The sequence below is a fragment of the Lepus europaeus genome, chromosome 4 (genome assembly GCF_033115175.1).
Source record: "Lepus europaeus isolate LE1 chromosome 4, mLepTim1.pri, whole genome shotgun sequence".
Lineage (NCBI taxonomy): Eukaryota > Metazoa > Chordata > Mammalia > Lagomorpha > Leporidae > Lepus > Lepus europaeus.
This window is the reverse complement of record NC_084830.1, coordinates 22,858,930-22,881,065: the sequence shown is the minus strand read 5'-3', so window position 1 is coordinate 22,881,065 and position 22,136 is coordinate 22,858,930. Positions and strand designations below refer to the sequence as shown.

Genomic DNA, 22,136 nt, shown 5'->3' with positions numbered 1-22,136 from the left:
TGCTACACCACAGCGCCGGCCCCATCAGTTAAGATGTTGGACCAGATTTCATTTTGGTCTATCTGCCCACTCCACCACCCCCCAACTAGCCTGGTTATAAATTCATTAAGCTACAATTAATTTAAACTTTGCTCTAAACCAAAACAAATGAGAAAAATTCCAAACCAACTGGAGATTTGTTGTGGTTTCTAGTGAATGTAGGCCAGTATTCATTATGTGATTATAAACTACTCTATTAATATTCTTCTCATAAGATCAATAATCAAACTCATTTTTCCCAAATTGCATGTCTAAACTAACCAAGCAAACATATGAGCAATTATTAAACCAGTTTCATCACTGTAAACTAATATAAATGATCAACAGCAGCAAGTGACTTGTTTTAAGATTGAAAGTAAAGCAGAACTCACTTGAGAAATGACATTTAAGTGAATAAGTAATACTCTTCTCTCAAACTAATATGATTTATTCTCTGAAATGTTTTTAAATGTTAATGATTAGGACATCAAATCCTCTTTTAAAAGTTAATTTATTTATTTGAAAGGCAGAATTAGAGACAAAGAGAGAGACAGATCATCTATCTACTGGTTTGCTTCCCAAATGGCCATCAGTGGCCAGGGCTGGGCCAGGCTGAAGCCAGGAGCCAGGAGTTTCTCCCAGGTTTCCCATGTGGGTACAGGGCTGCCCAAGCACTTAAGCCATTTTCAGCTGCTTTCCCAGGTGCATTTACAGGGACCTGGATTCGAAGTAGAGCAGCCAGGTCTTAAACCTGGCCTATTTGGGATGCTGGTAGTGCACAAGGCTGCTTAACCTGCTGAGCCACAGGGCCAGCTCCAGACATCAAATCTTAATCAGAGAAATGGGATTTTAAATATAAAAAGCTAAACTTTTTTTTTTAAAGATTGATTTATTTCTTTGAAAGTCAGAGTTACACAGAAAGAGAAGTCTTCCATCCACTGGTTCACTCCCCAGTTGGCTGCAACAGCCAGAGCTGTGCAGATCCAAAGCCAGGAGCCAGGAGCTTTCTCCGTGTCTACCCACGTGGGTGCAGGGCCCAAAGACTTGGGCCATCTTCTGCTTTCCCAGGCCATAGCAGAGAGCTGGATTGGAAGTGGAGCAGCCAGGACTTGAACTGGCGCCCATATGGGATGCCAGTACTACAGGCGGTGGCTTTACCCGCTATGCCACAGTGCCAGCCCCAATTAAACTCTTTCAATAAATAAAACAATGTGCTCTTCAGAGATACACAAAAAATAATACTTTATGTGTGCAAAAGTAATATATTAAACTTAATAAAGAAGAGTAGTAGTTTCAAAATGCTTAAGATAAGGAGAAAAATGCCATGAGACTAAGTTTTCAAAGTCAGAAATAAAAATGCAGAAGAGGATATTTTTATCCTTTAATATCCAGGATTTTTACAAAGCAACTTTAGTTCCAAAGAAAAGATTGTTGTTCCTTTAAGAAATGGGTCTTCTTGAATTATAAACTTTGACACCATTCTGCATCGAAGAACGAGAATATTTAGTGAGTAATGCACCTATGGTTTGCTTCTCTCCGCATAAATCTCTGTGGGAACAACAAAAAAAGTGAATAGAATGAATATTTTGGAAATGAAACATATTTACAGTACTAGTTGTTTTATCCCTCTCCACCTAAATCCACCTTTCCAACGGCCTAAGTCTGTGTGTTTGGGGAGAGACAGGCTGAGGACCGGTTCTAAGTGCTAACTGAACTACTTGCACTATGTGTCTCATCTGACCTTCCCTGTAACGGTAGGAGTAATGTATGGTTTAACCTTGCATCAGCTATGAGGAGATCGACCTTGAGACAGGATACAAAACTTTTAAAATGAGTTTTCTTGGGAAAGAGAGCAGAGGATATGCGGTCCATTATGCTGCAATTTTTGTATCTTAAGATGAGAAACATTACAGAGAATCGTAGGCTGATGGGGATGATTAAGTCAAGAAGGCGACATTGGTAACACAACTGGGAAGAGGATAACTGGAGAAGCCAAGTCTTTACAAAGGCCAGATGATCTGGTGTAGAAGGACTGGCTGTAGGAGCAGACAGTTCATGCATCACAGCACAGGAGCAGACAGAGGAGGCTGGCAGATTTGGCAGTGGGAACGAAGGTGGTTCTTGTCTAACTGCTTCTGTTTTCTCAAGACACAAGGTGATAAGCTTAGGGTGAAGAAGCAACAGGGTATTGCTGGTAGGAGAAGAGAAGAGATGTAGAGGAAACTCCAGGGGTAGAAAATTTTTATGAGAAATGGTGCCTGCCTAGAGGCTCTGCTATGTACCACTGAGGTTCTCAAGTTAGAATAGTGGCCCCATTGAGTATTTTTTAACAAGAAATACAGCTGCTCAGATGAAGGCAGAGAGTAAGCAGGAGTTGGATTTAATCTTTTTAGGTTTTTGCCAGGGAAGTGTGAAAAAAGGAAGACTACAGTGTGAACAGTAGGAACTGGAGAGACTGACAGTGGAATCAAAGCTGGGTAAAGAGAAGTCAGGGACACAAGAGATAAGAGACACAGTGACAAAGCCATCATGTTAGTGGACTTCAAGTTAGTGGACTTGAGACCCTGTAAGCAGTGACTTCAGGGCTAGCTGCTGCTTCTGAAATATGCTGCCTACTAAAATGTGAAATTGGGATAGCAGGAAAGACTGGAGGGACAATCAGACATGGGTGTTTGCCCTAATGTCACCGTAGGGTCTCTACTCTGTCCCTCAAAGAGCTGCAATTTTTCAAGGAGGAAAGCAGCGAAGTGCTTACAGATGCAGTAGTAAGAGCACACCTACCCACCTCCAGGACCAGTGATTGTAGGGAATGACAGAGGAGACACCTGACAAGATTTCAAGTAAAGCAGGGGATTCTCAGGGTTATGCAAAAAAAAAAATTGTGTTCTTGTAATAAATCTAAAACTCTCAAAATTCGTTTAAAATAAACTACTCACTGAATATATGGAGCAATATCTTCTTCTGTCCACTTCTCTCTTATAGAGAACAGACTATTAAAACGTTCCTGATTACCTTCAGGTAAGTCATCAACTTTCAGCAAAAATATGATTTCTGGCCTTGAATTTCTATCAACCAATGCTAAACCCTACAAAAAAAAACAAGAAGAAAATGGACAGTTAATGATCTGATACTTAAACATGACTCATTCTTTTACCTTTAGGACTAGTTTAGCCCAAGACATTTAAAAGCTCAGCTACACAAAACAAACATTAAATGATACAGAGATTTACAGCACTCCTAGAAGCATGATGGCCCCCACCACCAGGAGTTTATCAAGATGGCTCCAGCCCTAAAGCTAACATCAGTGAGTTGTCAATGCCTAATCCAGCAGGCTCTTCTCTTGCATTCATCCTCCCTGTCTTTGTTAATGATGATTACTCCTTTCTTTTTACCTCTGTCTCCTTCTCTTCTGTGGTTCCTTGGACCTCAATCCTGACCCTCCTACTTGTTTCACTGTCACCCTGCTGGGCAACCTCATCTAAACCTGTGGTCTGAACCATCACTTGCTGGCTAACAAATCTAGAATTTGTATGTTCACCTCAGCTCTTTGTTCTGAGACCCAGACCTCCATGTCTAAGTGTGTACATGAACTAACTGTGTTTATCACCTAAACCTGTTATACTTCCAGTATCCTAGGAAAACAGGGAACCTAGACATCATCCTAGATTCTACTAGTCAAACCCAATACCTAAGTGGTCCCTATTGATATTAAATACTAAATGGTAAAGCCTCAAGATTTCTTTTTCAGTCCTAAATACCTATTTCTTTGGTGAGTACTCTCTTTAAGAAAAGAAAAAAGAAATTATTTACTGAAAAGTCAGTTATGGAATGCAGGGTGGGGGGAGAGAAATTCCATCAGCTGATTAACTCCCCAAATGGGTAGGGCCACCAGGGCTTAGCCAGGTTGAAACCAAGAGCCAGGAGCTTCATCCAGGTCTCCCACATGGGTGGCATGGGCCCAAGTGCTTGGGCCATCTTCTGCTGCTTTTCCCAGGCCATTAACAGGGAGCTGGATGAGAAGTGGAGCAGCCAGGACTCAAACCAGCATCCATAAGGGATGCCAGGATTGCAGGCAGAGGCTTTGCCTGCTACTACAATGCTGGCCCTTGCCAGTACTCTTAATTAGGAATATTTAAGTGTTAAAAGCCTTGACAGTTCTTTTCTTCATAGACAGCCTTCCTTCCATCCATCTTCTGAAAGGTATTAACTGATGAGTACCTGATGAGGTAGCTCCTCTAACTGATGTCACTGAATGGTCCCAAAGAGCTTCCTAAACACAGTCAGAACTCTTTAGCTCAATCCAAGGTGTCACAAACACTAACAGATTAACTGCAGATGGGCCCGAGCCATCTTACTGAGGTAATGAAAGTGGCTTGTGGTGATGCCTAGTAACTAACTCACCAGTACCCTTCACTGCAGTAATGCAACTCTACTAACAATGCCTCTGAACATGGTCTGGATTTCTAGCTCTGCTCTTCCTTCCACTTAGAAAGTAAGTGTTCATCCTTCCACACACAGCAACTTGAACAGCATCCCTTCCTTCACAAAAGCATCCTTAATTGATGAGTCTGATGGGTAAGCTCCCTCTCCCCTTTTTGATATAACATATTCTACATGCCTTTTCCATAGTACAGATCATTCTGCATTGTAAGAACAGATTTCTGCATGTAATATGCACCCCTCCATAGCCAATCCCCAGGTTAGTTCTGAGTATCTGAAAGGTACCTCGTTATGACGTCTCCCCAGTACCAGCCATAGTGTCTAGACATAAAATGCCTTTTGTTTAATTAAAAAATATTTATGAGCATACAATATATACCAGGCAATATGTCATATATTGACAAAACAACAATGCTATCAAAGTAGACTGGGGAACCAAAAAAACTCAACATTTTTCCAAAGCTAAATGCTAAGTGCCCTAAAGAAAAAAGTATAGGGTGTTAGTACAAGAGGCCTTTTCTTAAGAGTACAGAATGAAGGAGGGCTCCTTGATGAAGTGACCCAAATATGGGCAGGACATGACCAGGCAAAAATGCAGAGAATATTCCAGAATAAAGTCTGTGTGAAGGACCTGAGGAGGAAGAGTATTTAATGATTTTGAAATGTGAAAAAAGGCTGGTTTGCTGGGAGTAGGAGAGAAAATAGTCAGAGATAAAACTATAGCAGTGATCATGGAGGGCCCACCAGGCCAAGATACAAATTCTAGATTTTCTATCCTAAATGCAATGGGAAACCTGTACTTATTTAAAGAAGGCATTCATCTCAGTTCACCAGCTTCTAGAAGATCATTCTAATAGCACCTCAGGGAACGGACTAGAGGAGGGCAAAGTTAGAAGTACAATGGGCCTGCTTGGGGTGCTGTTGCTATGTTGGAGGCAGCCTATCATGGTAGTTTGGAAAAAGACAATGATAACAAAAATGAAAAGAAATGGAGTGAAATGAGACATATTGGGTGGGGATGGGATTAATATAAAGAGGCCTAAGGAACTTATTGAGGTGATGGAAGTGCTCCAAAACTCAATGTGGTGATGGCTGCATAACTTTGTAACTTTACTAAAAATCTTTTTAACATAAATTTTATAATATGTAAATTATACCTGGATAAAGTACTGGTGTTTTCTAAAGGACCTGGTGACAGGACTGAATGGGTGTTTAGGATAATAAATTGGCTCCAAATTCAGCTCCAACACAATACCATTCAGTAATTAATCACCTACTGAATCCCAGAGCAACTCTTATCATTACCTTAAGCTGATCGAGCCTAGTTATCATTCCTGCAGGGACACTCTGTTGCCACACTTCTTGAAACTCAGCAAGATTGAATTTCACTGCATTCTGGAGAAGCATCTGTGCTGTTGCTCTGCATATTTTATCAGCACTCAGTTCAAAATAAACTTCACCTAAAGAGAAGTTTCATATTCCCATAATTACAGAAAGTACTAATGTTCCCTTCCTTCTTTTCTTTTTTTTTAAAAGATTTATTTTATTTATTTATTTGAAAGTCAGAGTTACACAGAGAGAGGAGACGCAAAGAGAGAGAGAGAGAGAGTGAGAGAGAGAGAGAGGTCTTCCATCCAGTGGTTCACTCCCCAGATGGCTGCAACGGCTGGAGCTGTGCCGATCTGAAGCCAGGAGCCAGGAGCTTCCTCCAGGTCTCCCATGTGGGTGCAGGGGCCCAAGAACGTGGGCCATCTTCTACTGCTATCTCAGGCCATAGCAGAGAGCTGAATGGGAAGAGGAGCAGCCAGGACCAGAATCGGTGCCCATATGGGATGCCGGCACTTCAGGCCAGGGCTTTAACCAGCTGTGCCACAGCGCCAGCCCCCCCTTCCTTCTTTTCTTAGAAGGAATTATACTTATCTACCCACCTCCTACAACCCCATGGAGTCCTAAATGTTAACACTGACACAATTGAGACAAGTATACCAATTTTAATATACAAGACTTAACAAATGCCCTTTAGAGTACTTTCCTTACCTTCGTCTATGTATTTCTTTCCATAACATTTAAGACAGTGTTCTATCATTTCCCTGAAAAATTTAAAACACTCATGAGAAGCTAGTCACATTTTGATATACTATATTTAAATCCCCAGTTAAGTAGAATTTATAATATACATTTCAAATTTGAAACAACTATTTGGGTTACCAAATAGTAATTTATGTAATTAAGTTAGCATCTAACTTACACTCTGACCAGACCCCAAACTAGATATTTAACATAAATTGTTTGTATAAATTTATGATTATAAAATAACTCAAACATAAATTTATTTCTTTATATTTTTATGACAAAAAATAAAAAGATACTATGCATTGATTCGCCCCAGTGACCAAAGTTCCCTACTTCTTTTTCATTCTGTATTTTAAAAATTCCTCTGATATCAACACATAAATAGTCCATGCTCTGAGTTCAGTTTCAATCTGTAAAAGAAATTTCTTCCCTTTAAGATAATCTGGCAAGACACATAATTAAAATACTTACTCTGGCTCCAGTGGTCCAAGTTCCTGAAGGCATGTACTCAAAGGAACTTTATTAAACGACCAAGATTCAGAATCCACAAGCTGAGTTACATGATTCAGAAGTTTCATCTCATAGTCAAATTCAAGAATTCTCCAATAACCTACAAATTCCAACAGTCACATTTATCAAAGAACATTTTAAGTGAATTAATTAATTAGCTAATAAAGTAGCAGCATCCTCTAGCTTCTAGAAAGAAACACTAAATATCTTTCTTTAAACAATGCTCTTTTTATGCTTTTCTCAAAATCATTTTGTCTTTGAGGGCAATCAAGTGGCTTTTGAAGAGAACTTTACAAATGACTAACACTTTCTGTTTTTTTATCCCCCAAGTGTTTTAATACCCTATTATTTCACAATAATTTCGTTGCTCTAAGTGGAAACGCAGAAATCTGCAGCTGGTACATTCTCTTCTTTATAACATTACAAAAAAGTCCATGTTCTAGGTTGCATAGCCTACCTGGCAACCTCTACTGTGCTGGTTATAACTCTCATCACAGCTCCCTTACAGAAGTGCTCTCATTCTCAGCCAAGAGATGATAGACTTTGGGTGTAACGTGGGTGAGGGGGGAAATAAAGACTGGGCACCAAGATCCTTTTCCCTATTCCCATCAAAGGTTATGAAACGTCACTTTGTAATTGATGGCACAATCTAGAGAACATAATCAAGAACACATCCACCATTTCCAAAGCAGAGTGTTTTTGTTTTTATTCTAAAAAAGTAAAGGACAACATTAAAAAATGCGTTGTGTGGGGGCCAGCTTTGTGGCATAGCAGAGTGGGACTCTGACGCCTACACTAGCATCTGGTTTGAAATCCAGCTGCTCCACTTCCGATCAGCCTTCCTAATGGTGCACCTGGGAAGGCAGGAGAGGATGGTCCAAGTGCCTGAGCCCTTGTACCCACATGGGAGACCTGGAAGAAGCTCTGGGCTCCTGGCTTTAGCCTAGCCTGGCCCAGCCCTGGACGTTGTAGTCATTTGGAGAGTGATCCAGTACATGGGAGATTCTCTTTCCCTGTCTCTCTCTCTCTCTCTCTCTTAAATAAACAAAAAACAAATCTTTTAAAAAATGAGTTGTGTGATGTAATCCAGGCATCCCCTGACTAAAATTTTATCCCTCCCCATGCAGTCACTGAATAACGCAGTTATGTTAAAATACAGTTTTTGGCTTGTCTTTTTAATGATTGTTTATATTAGTTATATTTTTAAGATTTATTTATTTACTTCCAAGGCAGTTACAGAGAAAGGTCTTCCATCAACTACTTCACTCTCCAAGTGACCGTAACAGCCAGGGCTGGGCTAGGTCAAAATCAGGAGCCAGGGACTCCATCCAGGTCTCCCGTGGGAGTGTAGGGACCCAAGTATTTGTTGCTTTCCCAGCCACATTAGCAGAGAGATGTGTTGGAATTGAAACAGCCGAGACTTGAACCAGCACCCATATGGGATGTCAGCATTGCAGGCAGCAACTTAACCACTGTGCCACTGGCCTTCTCTCCCGCCCCCCATTATAACATTGATGACATCCATGTACCACAGTAATTATTAGGAAGCACTCATGGGGCCGGCACTGTGGTGCAGTAGGTAAACGCCCTGGCCTGAAGTGCCAGCATTCCATATGGGTGCCAGTTCTAGTCCCAGCTGCTCCGCTTCCAATCTAGATCTCTGCTATGGCCAGGGAAAGCAGTAGAGGATGGCCCAAGTCCTTGGGCCCCTGCACCTGCGTGGGAAACCCGGAAGAAGCTCCTGGCTCCTGGCTTCGGATCAATGCATTTCCGGCCGTTGCAGCCATTTGGGGAGTGAACCAGCAGATGGAAGACCTCTCTCTCTCCGTATAACTCTGACTCTCAAGTTAAAAAAAAAAAAAAAAGGAAGCACTCATAACAAAAACAACTTTATTTTAGTGGATTTTTTTTTTTAAAGATTTATTTTATTTGGAAGGCAGAGTTACACAAAGAGAGGAGAGGCAGAGAGAGAGGTCTTCTTCATCCACTGGTTCACTCCCCAGATAGCCACAATGGCCGGAGCTGCGCCAATCCGAAGCCAGGAGCCAGGAGCTTCTTCTGGGTCTCCTGCACGGGTGCAGAGGCCCAAGGACTTGGGCCATCTTCTACTGCTTTCCCAGGCCATAGCACTGAGCTGGATTGGAAGTGCAGTAGCCGAGTCTCAAACTGGAGCCCACATGGGATGCTGGCACTTCAGGCCAGGGCATTAACCCGCTGCTCCACAGTGCCGGCCCCAGATAAGTGAGTCTTGAGGAACCACAACTCAAAGCTAAGTGCTGCTTGTTAGTTGTCAAGTTACATCCTTCCTTAGCAGAATTTGACAGTTAAGGTTCCACAAAAGAGAGTCCTGTTTGGAAGATTATCAGAAAACTGAAGAGTATATCTGCCAACCCATGCTAATTTCTCCTTTTCCGAACACAGGAAAACTGCTTCCCTGGGCCAAAGATGCATGAAAATGTCTTCTCCAGGATTACCGTAAGCCCAGAGTTTGAACAAAAATTTCCCTAGAGAAGCGGTCAGTCAGAATATTAAAGATGATTCTCTGGGGGCCAGTGTTGTGGCACAGTGGGTAAAGCCGCAGCCTGCAGCACTGGCATCCCATATGGGCACTGGTTCAAGTCCTTGCTGCTCCACTTCCAACCCAGCTCCTAGTTTTTACGCCAGGAAAAAGCACAGGAAGATGGTCTAAGTGTATGGGCCCCTGATACCCAGGTAGGAAACCTGGAAGAAGCTCCTGGCTTCTGGCTTCAGACATGTCTAGCAGCCATCTGGGGAGTGAACAAGCAGATGGAAACTCGCTCACTCGCTCACTCTCTCTTTCTCCTCCTCTGTCTCTGTAATTTTGCCTTTTAAATAAATTAATTAATGAAAAAAATGACAACACTATGGGGCTTACCCATCAGCCTGAAACACACTCCCAGATCTTTTTTACGGGTGTATTATATAAACCAATGTTCAACAATATACTGGAGAGGTCAAAAGAAGAAAAAAAGTTCCACCTTCCAAGCAATTTAGAAATACAGTGAGGTTATTTTTAGTTCTGAAATAGGTGTTACAAGATATGGGGTCTATGTCATATCCCATCAGTAACTCAACATGAAGCCTTCAACAAGTTGGTTCCTATTCCTAGGCTTTAGTTCCTTCAACTATTAAAGAAAATGAAACTATTAGACCACCTGGTGTCTAAGGACCTTTTTTGATCAAATATGGTTCTTCTACTGCCACTTCACCCAGAGGGCTTCTCAGGCGAAGTTAAAGTCACCAGTGGCAGACTGACTTCCTGACATAAAGATGATCACCCAATCTCTATACCACACCAAAAATGAATCCAAAAGATAATAAAATAAACAGTACGCAATGGGGTAAAGATGTCCAAAAACTTCCTTTTCATATGATGCCTAATTCTATCATTATTAATAATAATAGTAAGTAACACTACCTCCAATCTCACAGGCATTTAGAACTTGCAACTGGGTCATTATTTCATCCTCACTTGCCTGAATTTGATCAAGCAAATCATCAGTCGTATACTGAAAGAAGAAAAAAAAATTTAAGCCCTTTCATGAAAAGTATTTTTAAGATTTCTTCATAAATTTGGGGGGAATAAAGACATAGGACAAATTAAGGCAATATTTATGCACTAGCTCAGTTTCTTGTGTTAACGTATAATCATTATGACATCTTGGAAGAAAAAATAAGAAGAAAATCTTTGTGACATTGGATTTGGTAGTGGTTTCTTAATATCAAAACCACAAGTTGTTGGCTAGCACCAACAACACAAAAGGATAAATGTTGTATATGAGGTATACAGGGTTATGGAATTCATACAGAGAGAAAATAGAATGGTGGTTGTCAGGGACTGGGAGAGGCAGGAATGGAGAGTTAATATTTAATGAGTACAGAGTTTCAGTCTGGAGAGATGATGAGGTTCTGGAGATGTATGGTTCTGATGGTTGCACAGCACTATGAATGGACTTAATACTACTGATCTATGTGTTTTATAATGGTTAAAATGGCATAATTTATGTTATAAACAATTTATCACAATAAAAAGGTAAGAAAGTGAAAAGACAACCCACAGAATTAGGTAAAATATTGGCATTTCACACATTTGATAAGTGACTTATATCTAGACTATAAAAAGAACTCTTACAACGAAGTAACAAACAACTCAATTAAAAATCAGGCAAAGGAATAGAATAGAAATTTCTCCAGACACACAAGTGGCCAAAAAGCCCTTGTAAAGATGCTCAACATCATTAGTCATTAGGGAAATGCACACCAAGACCACAATGAGATACCATGTCAAACTCACTATGATGGGTTTGTGGCTGAAATTTTCTTTTTTTTTTTTAACTTTTATTTAATGAATATAAATTTCCAGTGTACAGCTTATGGATTACAGTGGCTTCCCCCTCCCATAACTTCCCTCCCACCCGCAACCCTCCCCTCTCCCGCACCCTCTCCCCTTCCATTTGCATCAAGATTCATTTTCAATTCTCTTTATATACAGAAGATCAATTTAGTATAAAGGTTTCAACAGTTTGCACTCACATAGACACACAAAGTGAAACATACTGTTTGAGTACTAGATATAGCATCAAATCACAATGTACAGCACATTAAGGACAGAGATCCCACATAAGGAGCAAGTGCACAGTGGCTCCTGTTGTTGACCCAACAAATTGACACTCTAGTTTATGGCGCCAGTAACCACCCTAGGCTGTCGTCATGAGTTGCCAAGGCTATGGAAGCCTTCCAAGTTCGCCGACTCTGATCATATTTAGACAAGGTCATAAAAGACAGAGTGAGGATAGTAACCAATGATCCTAACAGTGGCATTAACCAGGTTTGAACAATTATACAGCATTAAGTGGGGAAGAGGACCATCAGTACACACAGGTTGGGAGTAGAGCCATTGGTAGTAGAGTAGAGGTTATGATTACGAAGGAATGAGGCCCGAGTACGCTAGACAGGGTCTAGAACAAAGGACAGAGTCATTATTAGAGGAGCTAAGAAAGGTGCTGTCTAAGCTACAATTAAGTTTTCTGATTGAGAGGCAAATAGAACCTGATAGAAGGGGCTTGATAATAATCTGGTGGGCTTTAGGCCTTGTAAGTTAAGAGGCCCAGACCTATCTATCTCTTCACATGGGGTATATCCTAAGGGAGGTGTGAACCTCCTAGGGGAAGGCACTCTGTTGACTTTCATGACTTGGCTGGGCTGGGAGGAGAGCTGGCCAGGTAAAGGCAGGGGGCATCTCTAACAAGAAATTTACAGTTCTGCCTGCAATGTTGCTGACCCTACTTGACCACACCCTCAGCTGCAGTGGTCACTTTGGAAGTTGGGCTGAGTGAAGGGGTTTTTCAGCTTAGAGCCAATAAGATCTGTGGCTCTGACCTGGGCATCCTTCGACTCCAGGGCAGGTCCATTTCCAGTGATCCAACTCTTGGCAGAGCTGCCAGGGCTCTTCACAAGCTGACTTCTGCTGAAGCCCAGGCTTACCACATTGAAAGCCACTGCAGTGGACTGGCCTGTTGGGTCTCCTTGAGGGCAGATCACTGTACAGATCAGCCATTAATAGGCCTGCCACCCATTGCTTCTGATGCCTAGCTTTCTTTTCCTCCTGGTTTGTGTTAAAGCAGACCAGAGGATGCAAGTCAAGGTAGTGCCCGTGTCCCATCTCTAATCTTCGGTGGCCTGAACTACAAGTCTATAGTCACAGGCATGTTCTGTAGTAGTTTTTCTAAGGTAGACAATGCCCATGAGGAAAATTATATTCTCACTTTAAAACTTTCTTTCCCTTTGGTCTGAAAGGGAGGTTTTTTCTACTTACTGTATACTTTGCTGATGGCGAAGTGAATCTAGCTATGAGATTATTATTTAAGTTCTTATTTTGGCTATGCTATTACAGAAAAATGTTAGCCATCTCTTTTATAAGGTCTAAAAGATTAAATTGTGCGTCCCACAGATTCCTTCATAATAGAATTAGTTTCCTACCTTGAAGAGAATAGAGAAATGAAAGAAGTTGGGCTTAGAATAGAGAAATGAGGGAGTAAGTCCTAGATCGCTTGCTGACAATAGCAATATCACATGAATACTTAGCAAACAGTTTCAACCATTAGATAACAACTTAAGAGAACATTTACCAGAAGGTCCAATGCCTTCTATAAATTTTAAGAATCATGTATTTGAAAACACCTCTTAAATATCTAACATGGTGTAGTTTGTTTAACCAGTAAACTTAAGCACAACCATATAAAATGTTTTTAGTTTCTTTCTACCAACAAGTTTAAAACATATGAATACAATATGTTATATTCCATTGGAGGGAATACAATATGTTATATTCCATTGGCCATTGGAGGGTGAACCAACAGCAAAGGAAGACCTTTCTCTCTGTCTCTCTCACTATCCACTCTGCCTGTCAAAAAATAAAAAAGGAAAAAAAAAAAAAAAACAGATGGAGGAGGAGATGGCGAAAGGTTCGGCACAATGTTTAAATTAGATGTAAGCATTAACATATTGTATTCTGTACTTTGGGATGGCTCTGTAAACAGATGAAACCAATAATGTATTAATAGTACCAACTGAGAGAAAGTATGGTTAACTGAGGTTACTAAAAAAGCAATTCAAATCAATTGGCAATCTACAAAAAGAGTTAAAGATTTTAAAAGCTATTATTAAAAATGCTATATTGGTCTATTATGTTATATGTGTGTACATATTGTATGTCCACATGGGGAAATTTTATTAAGAGTTTTATTTTAAATGGCTTATAGATAAGATTGTCCATAAATTTAAGCTGCTAAAATCAATCAAAGATACATTTTAATTTGTGTGACCTGAATCTGTGTATCATATGTGGCTGAAATTTTCACAACGTAGTTTCAAAAGAATGTCACCACTGTGTGGCTCTAATGATAGTTGCTTATATTTTAATTCTAATAAAAAACTTTTAATAATAAAAATAATTAAAAGTCTTACTTTTGAACGATTTGAATCCTTTTCTTTTTGACTGTCAGGTCCTTCATAGGTATTTTCCATCAAAAGTTTCTTTAGCTTCTTTAATTTAGGTCTACATCTTCTTAACTCCCAATAATTATTAGAAAAACCAAGGATCTAGAAATTATAACATATTATAACTTTTTAGGGCATTCTAAAAGAAAATTTCACACAAAATTCCATCTATCTCATCTTACCTCAGATAGAACCAAGTAGAGAAAATGAGTGTTGTGATGAAGTGGGTTAAGCCACCTCTTGGAACACATGCATGCATAGCAGAGTGCCTAGAATCAAGTCTTACCTCTGCTTCCAAACTAACCTCCTGGAAGACAAGAGATGATAGCTCAATACTTGGGTTCCTGCTTCCCACAGGGGAGAATGTGAATGGAGTTCCTGGCTCCCAGCTTTGGCCTTGCCCAGCCCCAGCTGTTGCAAGCATTTGGGTAGTGAAACAGCAAGTGGAAGATCTTTCTCTCTGTCACTCTGCCTTTCAAATAAATAAACTTCAGGAAAAAAACATTTAGATAAATAAAATTTTAAAAAAGAATTAAGTAAATGAAGCTTTCTATTGGGAAGGTACTGTTGAGCCATTCCAGGTGGATGATGGGCATCTTTAAGGATAAATTCTCTGAAACTTATCAGGACACTGCCAACAACACAATGAGAACCAAAAACCAAGATTCATATCTCAGGTGAACTCTGGAAAGCAAAGCATGCACAGCAAAGAAGGATCAGGATGGTGACAATTCTGAAAACCAGAAGAAAACAACTGAAATCTAGTACACTTGGGTTGAAACAAAAAGCACGTAAGAGGTATCATCAGAGTCTTCACATAACGAAGGCTGTTAAAGGGAAAAGAAGTACCCTGTGTTGCTCATGATGCCAAAATTAAACACAGTTAAGGGAGAGAGACTTCTGCTCAGTGCCAGAACTTTCTACAACGTAGAATTAGAGCTAGTTCCATTGTAGGACTTGTGAAACAGTGAGAGGCCTAGCATTTGAGGCTGACAGAGGCTACATGATGGATAATCACCTGTTATCCTTCTCTGTACCTCCAGGATTGTCCTATATCTAGTAGTTAGCAGGTGCTCACTAAGTGTTTCATGAAATTAGGAAAATAAGTTGAACTGGACTATCATCGGGGTGCCTTCCAACTCTAAAATAGAAACACACAGGATGCTTCTGCTCTCAAAGTTTTGATGAACAAGATGAAGTATATAGCCTGCAGGAGATGCTGCTGAATCTAAGGGCTTCAAAAGAAAAGTTTAAGCACCAAACCACAAAGATTGATTTTATCCACAGTTCAAAGTGATAGCCTTCTGGCTATATCCAACTCAGAGATGTTGGCTTCTTCTATGCATTGAGATGGAGGAGGGGCCGGCACCGCGGCTCAATAGGCTAATCCTCCGCCTGCGGCGCTGGTACACTGGGTTCTAGTCCTGGTCGGGGCGCTGGATTCTGTCCTGGTTGCCCCTCTTCCAGTCCAGCTCTCTGCTGTGGCCCAGGAGTGCAGTGGAGGATGGCCCAAGTTCTTGGGCCCTGCACCCCATGGGAGACCAGGAGAAGCACCTGGCTCCTGCCTTCGGATCAGCACAGTGCGCCGGCTGCAGCGTGCCGGCTGCGCTGGCCATTGGAGGGTGAACCAATGGCAAAGGAAGACCTTTCTCTCTGTCTCTCTCACTATCCACTCTGCCTGTCAAAAAATAAAAAAGGAAAAAAAAAAAAAAAAAAGAGATGGAGGAGGAGATGGCGAAAGGTTCGGCACAATGTTTAAATTAGATGTAAGCATTAACAAAACAAGAAAAAAATTTTTTTGACCCACAAATCTAAATTTCAAGCTTTACTTGAAAAAAAGAAATTCAAAGATCTGGCAATACTGGGCTTGCTTTTCTCACAAGGTAACTGAGTAGTGGCCACCCACCTCCTTGGCACTGGTGCTCTTCAATTTGCCATAAACCCAACCATTCTTTATTACTCCTGAGTATCTACTTCCATTATCAGCCCCAACCTGCTTTGCCCATCCTTTCCCAAGCCATTTATGTGTCTGAAGTATAACCACAATTAAAACTTTCATTAGTGGATCTTTGTTAAGTTTTATTCAGTCTCTGTACACAGAATCCCCATAACAAGAGCTCAAAGGAAATACAAAGATTATCATACCCTCGTAAAACAACTACAAAACAAGCAGGTAATGAAAAAATAACATTTTTTTTTTACAAAAGTTCAAGTGAACTCCCAATATGTTTAGGTAATTACAATGTAAGACATAACCCTACAAAAACCAAAATACAGTATTTATTGGACGTTCTGTGCTAGTAAAATCACATGAATCACTGCAGCTTCCCAGCATTTTCCCTTCTTTCCTCTCCAATTCTATTTTTAAGGAAATAGTTGGCCTGAAGTCACTCTGCAAGAATTACGGCCTGTGCTTTGATTGTTATATGTGTAGCAACTAGACAGGATGGAGACTTTTGTTTGGTAACTGCCATCCGTATTCTCGAACATGATTTAAAATGTGTTATATTTGGCTAAGGATCATAATGAACTAAACCAACTTGAAAGCTAAGAAACACTTTCCCTTCAAAAACTCAAATTTCCTCATTTCGCTGCATCACAAATTTTACCAGATGCACTAGTTAGGGTTTGAAGAAGTCTTTTCTCAAAACATATCCACAGTAAAATTTACTAAAAATAGGTAAAACATTTAGAATGAGTCATCAAATAGCAAACTTTCCACATTACAGAAAATGATTAATTTGCGTGGGAGTTAACAATTCAAAAATGGGAAAATAAAGGCAAGTTCACAAGACTGTAAACAAACAATAATTCTGAGAAATTTTCAATTTCATTAAAGAACTCCTTAAGTTCCCCATGATTATACAGTTTATATCTGAAGTTTTCAAAGTAAAGGTAAGATGAAGAGGGGTCATCCTTCTCAGACTTACACAAAGTCACTTCTAAAGGTTTATGGAAAACAGAATTCAAAGGTAAGTTGATTGTAGTGTGAAACAGTTTTGAAGTCCATGCATAGTTTTTTCATAATATGAACTTTCCACCAACTTTTAGAATACCCTTTGCATGCATGGATTTCAAAATTGTTTTACACCAGACTTAACATATTTTTTTTTCCAGTGTTTATTTATTTTCATCTACTTGAAAGGCAGAGTGACAAAGAGAGGGATCTTCCATACACTGGTTTACTCCCCAAATGCCTGTGACAGGTTGGGCCAGGGCCAAGCAGGAGTTCTAGGAGCCAGGAATTCCATCCAAGTCTCCCACAACCCAAGCACTTGAGCCATTATCTGCTGCCTCCCATGATGCATTAGCAGGAAGATGTATCAGAAGTGGAGCAACCAAGACTTAAACTGGCACTCTGAAAAGGGATATGGGCATCCTAAGAGGCAGCTTAACAGGCTGAACCACCATGCCCACCCCAAAACTTACATTTTTATTGTATGAATTTTTTGAAGTACCCTCAGACAAATCAGGAAACAGAATACCTCAGTGTGAATAATGTTACAGTGTGTTTCTTCCTTCTTCAGCTGATCAGGCGTTTTACAACCGGGAATGAAAAGCAACATATTTGAAGTATCTGCTATTTTCAAGTCATATGTTTTGTCTTTACTGCACAGCACTGCTTGTTCATCTTTATCACCACGAATCACAAAACTGCAGGTAAATGGGGGAAAATATATAGGTTTTTTTTTTGAGACTCCAGTAAGCATTTTCATTACCAACATTTCAAAATCTTTTATGCTTGTGGAACTTAAAACTAAATCCTGATGCTATGTCAGCCCCTTCTGGAATAATGATGGATTCCACAGAGCAAGGACTAGGCCAGAGGCAAGCTGGATGGGTACTCAGTGTCCAACTAAGAAACAACAACTAATGACAGGCAAGAAAGATCCAAAGAGGCCAAAAGACCGAATGTCTTCACATTTGTGCAAACTGCTGGGAAGAGCACAAGCAAAGCATCTACCAGAAGTTAATGAAAATGTCACTAGTTTCTGGGGTGGGCATTTGGCCTATGAAGCTGCAGGCTGGGATGCCTGCATTCCATATCAGATACTTGGCTTAAGTCCTGACTGCTCCAGATTCCAGCTCTCTGCCAGTACAGGTCCAGGGAGGCAGGAGTTGATGGCTCAAGTAGTTGGGTTCCTGCCACCCACATGGGAGACTCAGATTGAAGTCCCAGCTCCTGGAATCAGCCCAGCCCAGCTCCTGCAGACATTTTGGGGAGCGAGTCAGCAGATGGGAGGTCTCTCTGTCTCTTAAATAAATAAAATATATGAATAATAAAAATGTCACAATTTCCTAAAACATGCCAAGACAATATTTTTCACATGTACGCACAGCCATCCTAAGAGATTCCAGTTAAAAAGTAGATTGGAATTTAGTAGGCCTGGGATGGGCCCTAGGATTTTGTGTTTCTAACAAACCGCCTAGGGATGACCATGTTGCTGCTGTTCCTGGGAACCACCCAAGAGTCCTCCTCCTTTTTTATTCTGAGTATCCTCTAACAATCAGTGCAGCACATCCTGGCCTAACCATCAGCTGTGCTGCAAAAACAAAAACAAAAACAAAACAAAAACCGCAGACCTTAGTAAAGAAGGCTGCAATGCTGAAAGAAAAATAATGAAAGGGATGTGTTTATAAGCTGGAGTAAAGGGAGTTTATCACAGCTGAAGAGAAGTAAGAAGGAGAAAGAGAAGGATTAAGGTGAGGAGGAAGGAGAAAGAACAAAGACAAAAGTGATGCAGATGACAACAAGCTGGTTGTAGAAGTCTTTCCTGTCTGTGAAGCCTGTAACCCTCCTGTACACAACCACTCCTTTTAAATAATAAAAAGCCTGAAATAAAATTCCATGTAATTTTTTAATGAAGCTTTCATTTAGGTGACAACAATAAGATTTTTTAAATTCTTGATACTAATAATTTTTTTAAAAATTTATTTATTTATTTGAAAGGTACAGTGACAGAAAGTAGAACAGAAAGAAAAAGACCTTCCCTTCGCTGGTTCACTCCCCAAATGCCTGCAACAGTTGGAGCTGAGCCAGGCTGAATCCAGGAGCAGGGTCTCCATGCAGTAGGCAGAAACCCAAATACTAGGACATTTCCTGCTGCCTCCCAGGCTCATTAGCAGGAAGCTGGATCAGCAATTCAGGCAGGACTTGATCCTAGACACTGGATATGGGATGTAGGCATACCAGGTGGTGGCCTAACCCCCATGTCACAACCCCCACCCTCTACTAATGTTTTTTTTTTTTTTTTTTTTTTTTTGACAGGCAGAGTGGACAGTAGAGAGAGACAGAGAAAAAGGTCTTCCTTTTTGCCGTTGGTTCACCCTCCAGTGGCCGCCGCAGTAGGCGCGCTGCGGCCGGCGCACCGCACTGTTCCGATGGCAGGAGCCAGGTGCTTCTCCTGGTCTCCCATGGGGTGCAGGGCCCAAGAACTTGGGCCATCCTCCACTGCACTCCCTGGCCACAGCAGAGAGCTGGCCTGGAAGAGGGGCAACCGGGACAGGATCGGTGCCCCGACCGGGACTAGAACCCGGTGTGCCGGCGCCGCAAGGCGGAGGATTAGCCTGTTAAGCCACAGCGCCGGCCTCTACTAATGTTTATTAGGCCCAAATACCTACTATGTTTTCTCTTTTAAATTATTTATTTGAGGGGTCAGCGCTGTGGCATAGTAGGCTAAGTCTCCAGCTGCGGTGCCAGCATCCTTTATGGGCACTGGTTCATGTCCCACCTGCTCCTCTTCCAATCAAGCTCTCTGCTTATGGCCTGGGAAAGCAGTAGAAGATGGCCCAAGTGCTTGGGCCCTTGCACCAGTGTGGGAGACCCAGAGGAAATTCCTGGCTCTTGGCTTCTGACTGGCCCAGCTCGGGCCATTTAAGCCATTTGGGGAGTGAACCAGAAGATGGAAGACCTGTCTCTCCCTCTCTCTGTTTGTAACTCTGCCTCTCAAATAAATAAATCTTAAAAAACATTATTTAGTATTTAGTTGAGAAGCAGAGAAACAGTGAGGGAGCTCCCATCCTCTGATTTGCTCCACAATTGCCCACAACAGCCAAGGCCGGTCAGACTGAAACTGGGAGCTGGGAACTCAATCCATATCTGCCATCCTAGGGTCTGCATTAACAGGAAGATGGAATCAGGACATACAGCTGGAATTTAAACCCAAGTATTCTGATGTGGGTCATGTAGTGTCTAACATGTCTACCCACCTCCTCGGAATATTTTTATAATGGCCAACTCTCCCCTAAAACACGTTTCTAGTCCTTTTTGTTTTCCAGCCAGCTAATTACCTAAAACTGGTGGACAGAACAGGATGAATGACATTTCACTTAAGTTCTGTTACCTGCAGACTGGCCAGTTACCTGTAACACTATTGGATAGGTGGAGGATGCAACCAGAAGACAATCTGAAGGTTTTAATCAAAAGGATGTACAGGGGCCAGCACTGTGGTGCAGCGGGTTAAAGCCCTGACCTGCAGCACCAGCATCCCATATGGGCACAGGTTAGAATCCCAGCTGCTCCACTTCCGATCTAGCTCTCTGCTAATGTGCCTGGGAAAGCAGTGGAGATGGCCCAATCCTTGGGCCCCTGCACCCATGTGGAAGACCCGGAGGAGGTTCCTGACTCCTGGCTTTGGATTGGCTCAGCTTCACCTGTTGCAGCTATTTAGAGAGTGAACCAGTGGATGGAAGACCTCTCTCTCTCTCTCTCTCTCTGTCTCTACTTCTCCCTGTAACTCTGTCTTTCAAATAAATAAAGAAAAAAGGGAACATACAAGAGATAAAGTTACCAAATAAAATACACTGGTCAAAGGAAGTTGGTGCAGAAGAAAATCAGGTTTGTGCCCCAAAATGTAATGTGCAGAAGTTGGGGCTGATGAAGTTGAGAGACACATAAATGCCCAGAACTCTCAAGACAGCCTTGAAAAACTACCTCACTTTTGGATTTTTTTTTTAAATTTTTAAAAGATTTATTTTTTGCAAGGCAGAGTGGTAGAGAGAGGGATTTTCCATCCTCTGGTTCACTCCCCAAAAGGCTACAATGGCCAGGGCTGGGCCAGGCCTAAGCCAGGAGCCAGCAGCTCCATCTGAGTCTCCCACATGGATGACAGAAGTCCAAGCTCTTGGGCCATTTTCCCTTGCCTGCCCAGACACATTGGCAGGGAGCCGGAATAGAAGCAGAGCAGCCAGATGCTAAAGCACACCCCGACAAGGAATGCCAGCGTTCCAAGTAGCAGCTTAACCAGCTATGGCACCAGGCGGGCCCCTGGGTATGTTTTCTAATCCATGGTCGTGCAGAAGATTTGCAGAAACTGAGAAACAATTTTCAGATCTTCATTGAGTGACCCCTTGCAAGTCTATGTTGGGGGCCTACCCAGTGACCTGTGCTGGCCTTTGGCCTTTATCTTATTCCAAACACGTCCTGTTATCTGAGTAAGAGAAATACAAGATGAAGGCAAGAATCCCCTAGAGCTTAGATATCACCGTTGTATTTTTGGGTAGGGTGACAAAGCAGTCCCTGACATCACTGTCAACGTGTTCAGAAACTTCACCAGGGTTCAACCTCCTCACCTGTACCCGCAGACTCGCGCCTCCAAGCCTCCGGGACCAGTGCTCTCCTTACTACCGCGCAGCAACCCTACGGCTAGCAGGGGCTTGAAGCTGTGCGCCCAGGCCAAATCCATGCCCCTCTCTGGCACGTTGCCTTCTGCTGAGTTTTCCCGCTGGGAAACCCAGAAGGGGTGCCCCGGCCCTGCTCACCTGTGCCCGGCCTCCAGCTGCTGGCACAGAGCGGGCTCCAGCTCCAGCAGGCAGAGGTCGCCGCCGCCGGCCCCGGGCCCGAAGCTTAAGCAGTGCACGGCGGGCAGCAGCTCGGCCGCGTTCAGCTTGGCGATCTGCAGCGTGGCGTCCACCTCATCGCGGGTCCTCCTCATGGCGGCGCCCGCTCAGGGAGTCCTGTACCAACCGGGGGGGCAGAAAGGACCCGCGAGACGCGCACGAAATACAGGTTGTTCCAAAAGCGCGCCAAGGAGCCCGGGCGCGCGCTTCCGGGGCGGAGCGCGCCACGTGCGCGT

At 42.1% G+C, this 22,136-nt stretch overlaps 1 protein-coding gene across 2 annotated transcripts; it reads right to left on the bottom strand.

Annotated features, from left to right (window-relative positions):
• Positions 1–516: 516 nt before the first annotated feature.
• On the bottom strand, positions 517–22,132 carry DSCC1 (DNA replication and sister chromatid cohesion 1). 2 transcript variants are annotated; one of them, XM_062188057.1, is made up of 9 exons: positions 21,823–22,132; positions 17,547–17,715; positions 14,029–14,163; positions 10,481–10,571; positions 7,003–7,141; positions 6,496–6,548; positions 5,764–5,918; positions 2,955–3,103; positions 517–1,566 (listed from the first exon to the last, which is right to left on the bottom strand). In XM_062188057.1, the coding sequence occupies exons 1-9, from the start codon at positions 21,993–21,995 to the stop codon at positions 1,458–1,460; spliced, it is 1,173 nt and encodes a 390-aa protein (XP_062044041.1). In that variant the 5' UTR covers positions 21,996–22,132; the 3' UTR covers positions 517–1,457. The 2 variants fall into 2 exon arrangements, with proteins under 2 accessions (XP_062044041.1, XP_062044042.1); XM_062188058.1 differs by lacking the exons at positions 17,547–17,715; positions 21,823–22,132 and adding an exon at positions 14,366–15,473.
• Positions 22,133–22,136: the final 4 nt, after the last annotated feature.

Excerpts from the sequence above, each read along its gene's own strand:
- DSCC1 (XM_062188057.1), bottom strand. The coding sequence starts at position 21,995 with ATGAGGAGGACCCGCGATGAGGTGGACGCCACGCTGCAGATCGCCAAG. Across the intron at positions 17,716-21,822 it reads CAGCTGGAGGCCGGGCACAG|TTTTGTGATTCGTGGTGATA; the intron begins GTGAGCAGGGCC and ends ATTTACCTGCAG. Across the intron at positions 7,142-10,480 it reads AAATGCCTGTGAGATTGGAG|GTTATTGGAGAATTCTTGAA; the intron begins GTAGTGTTACTT and ends TGGAATTTGTAG.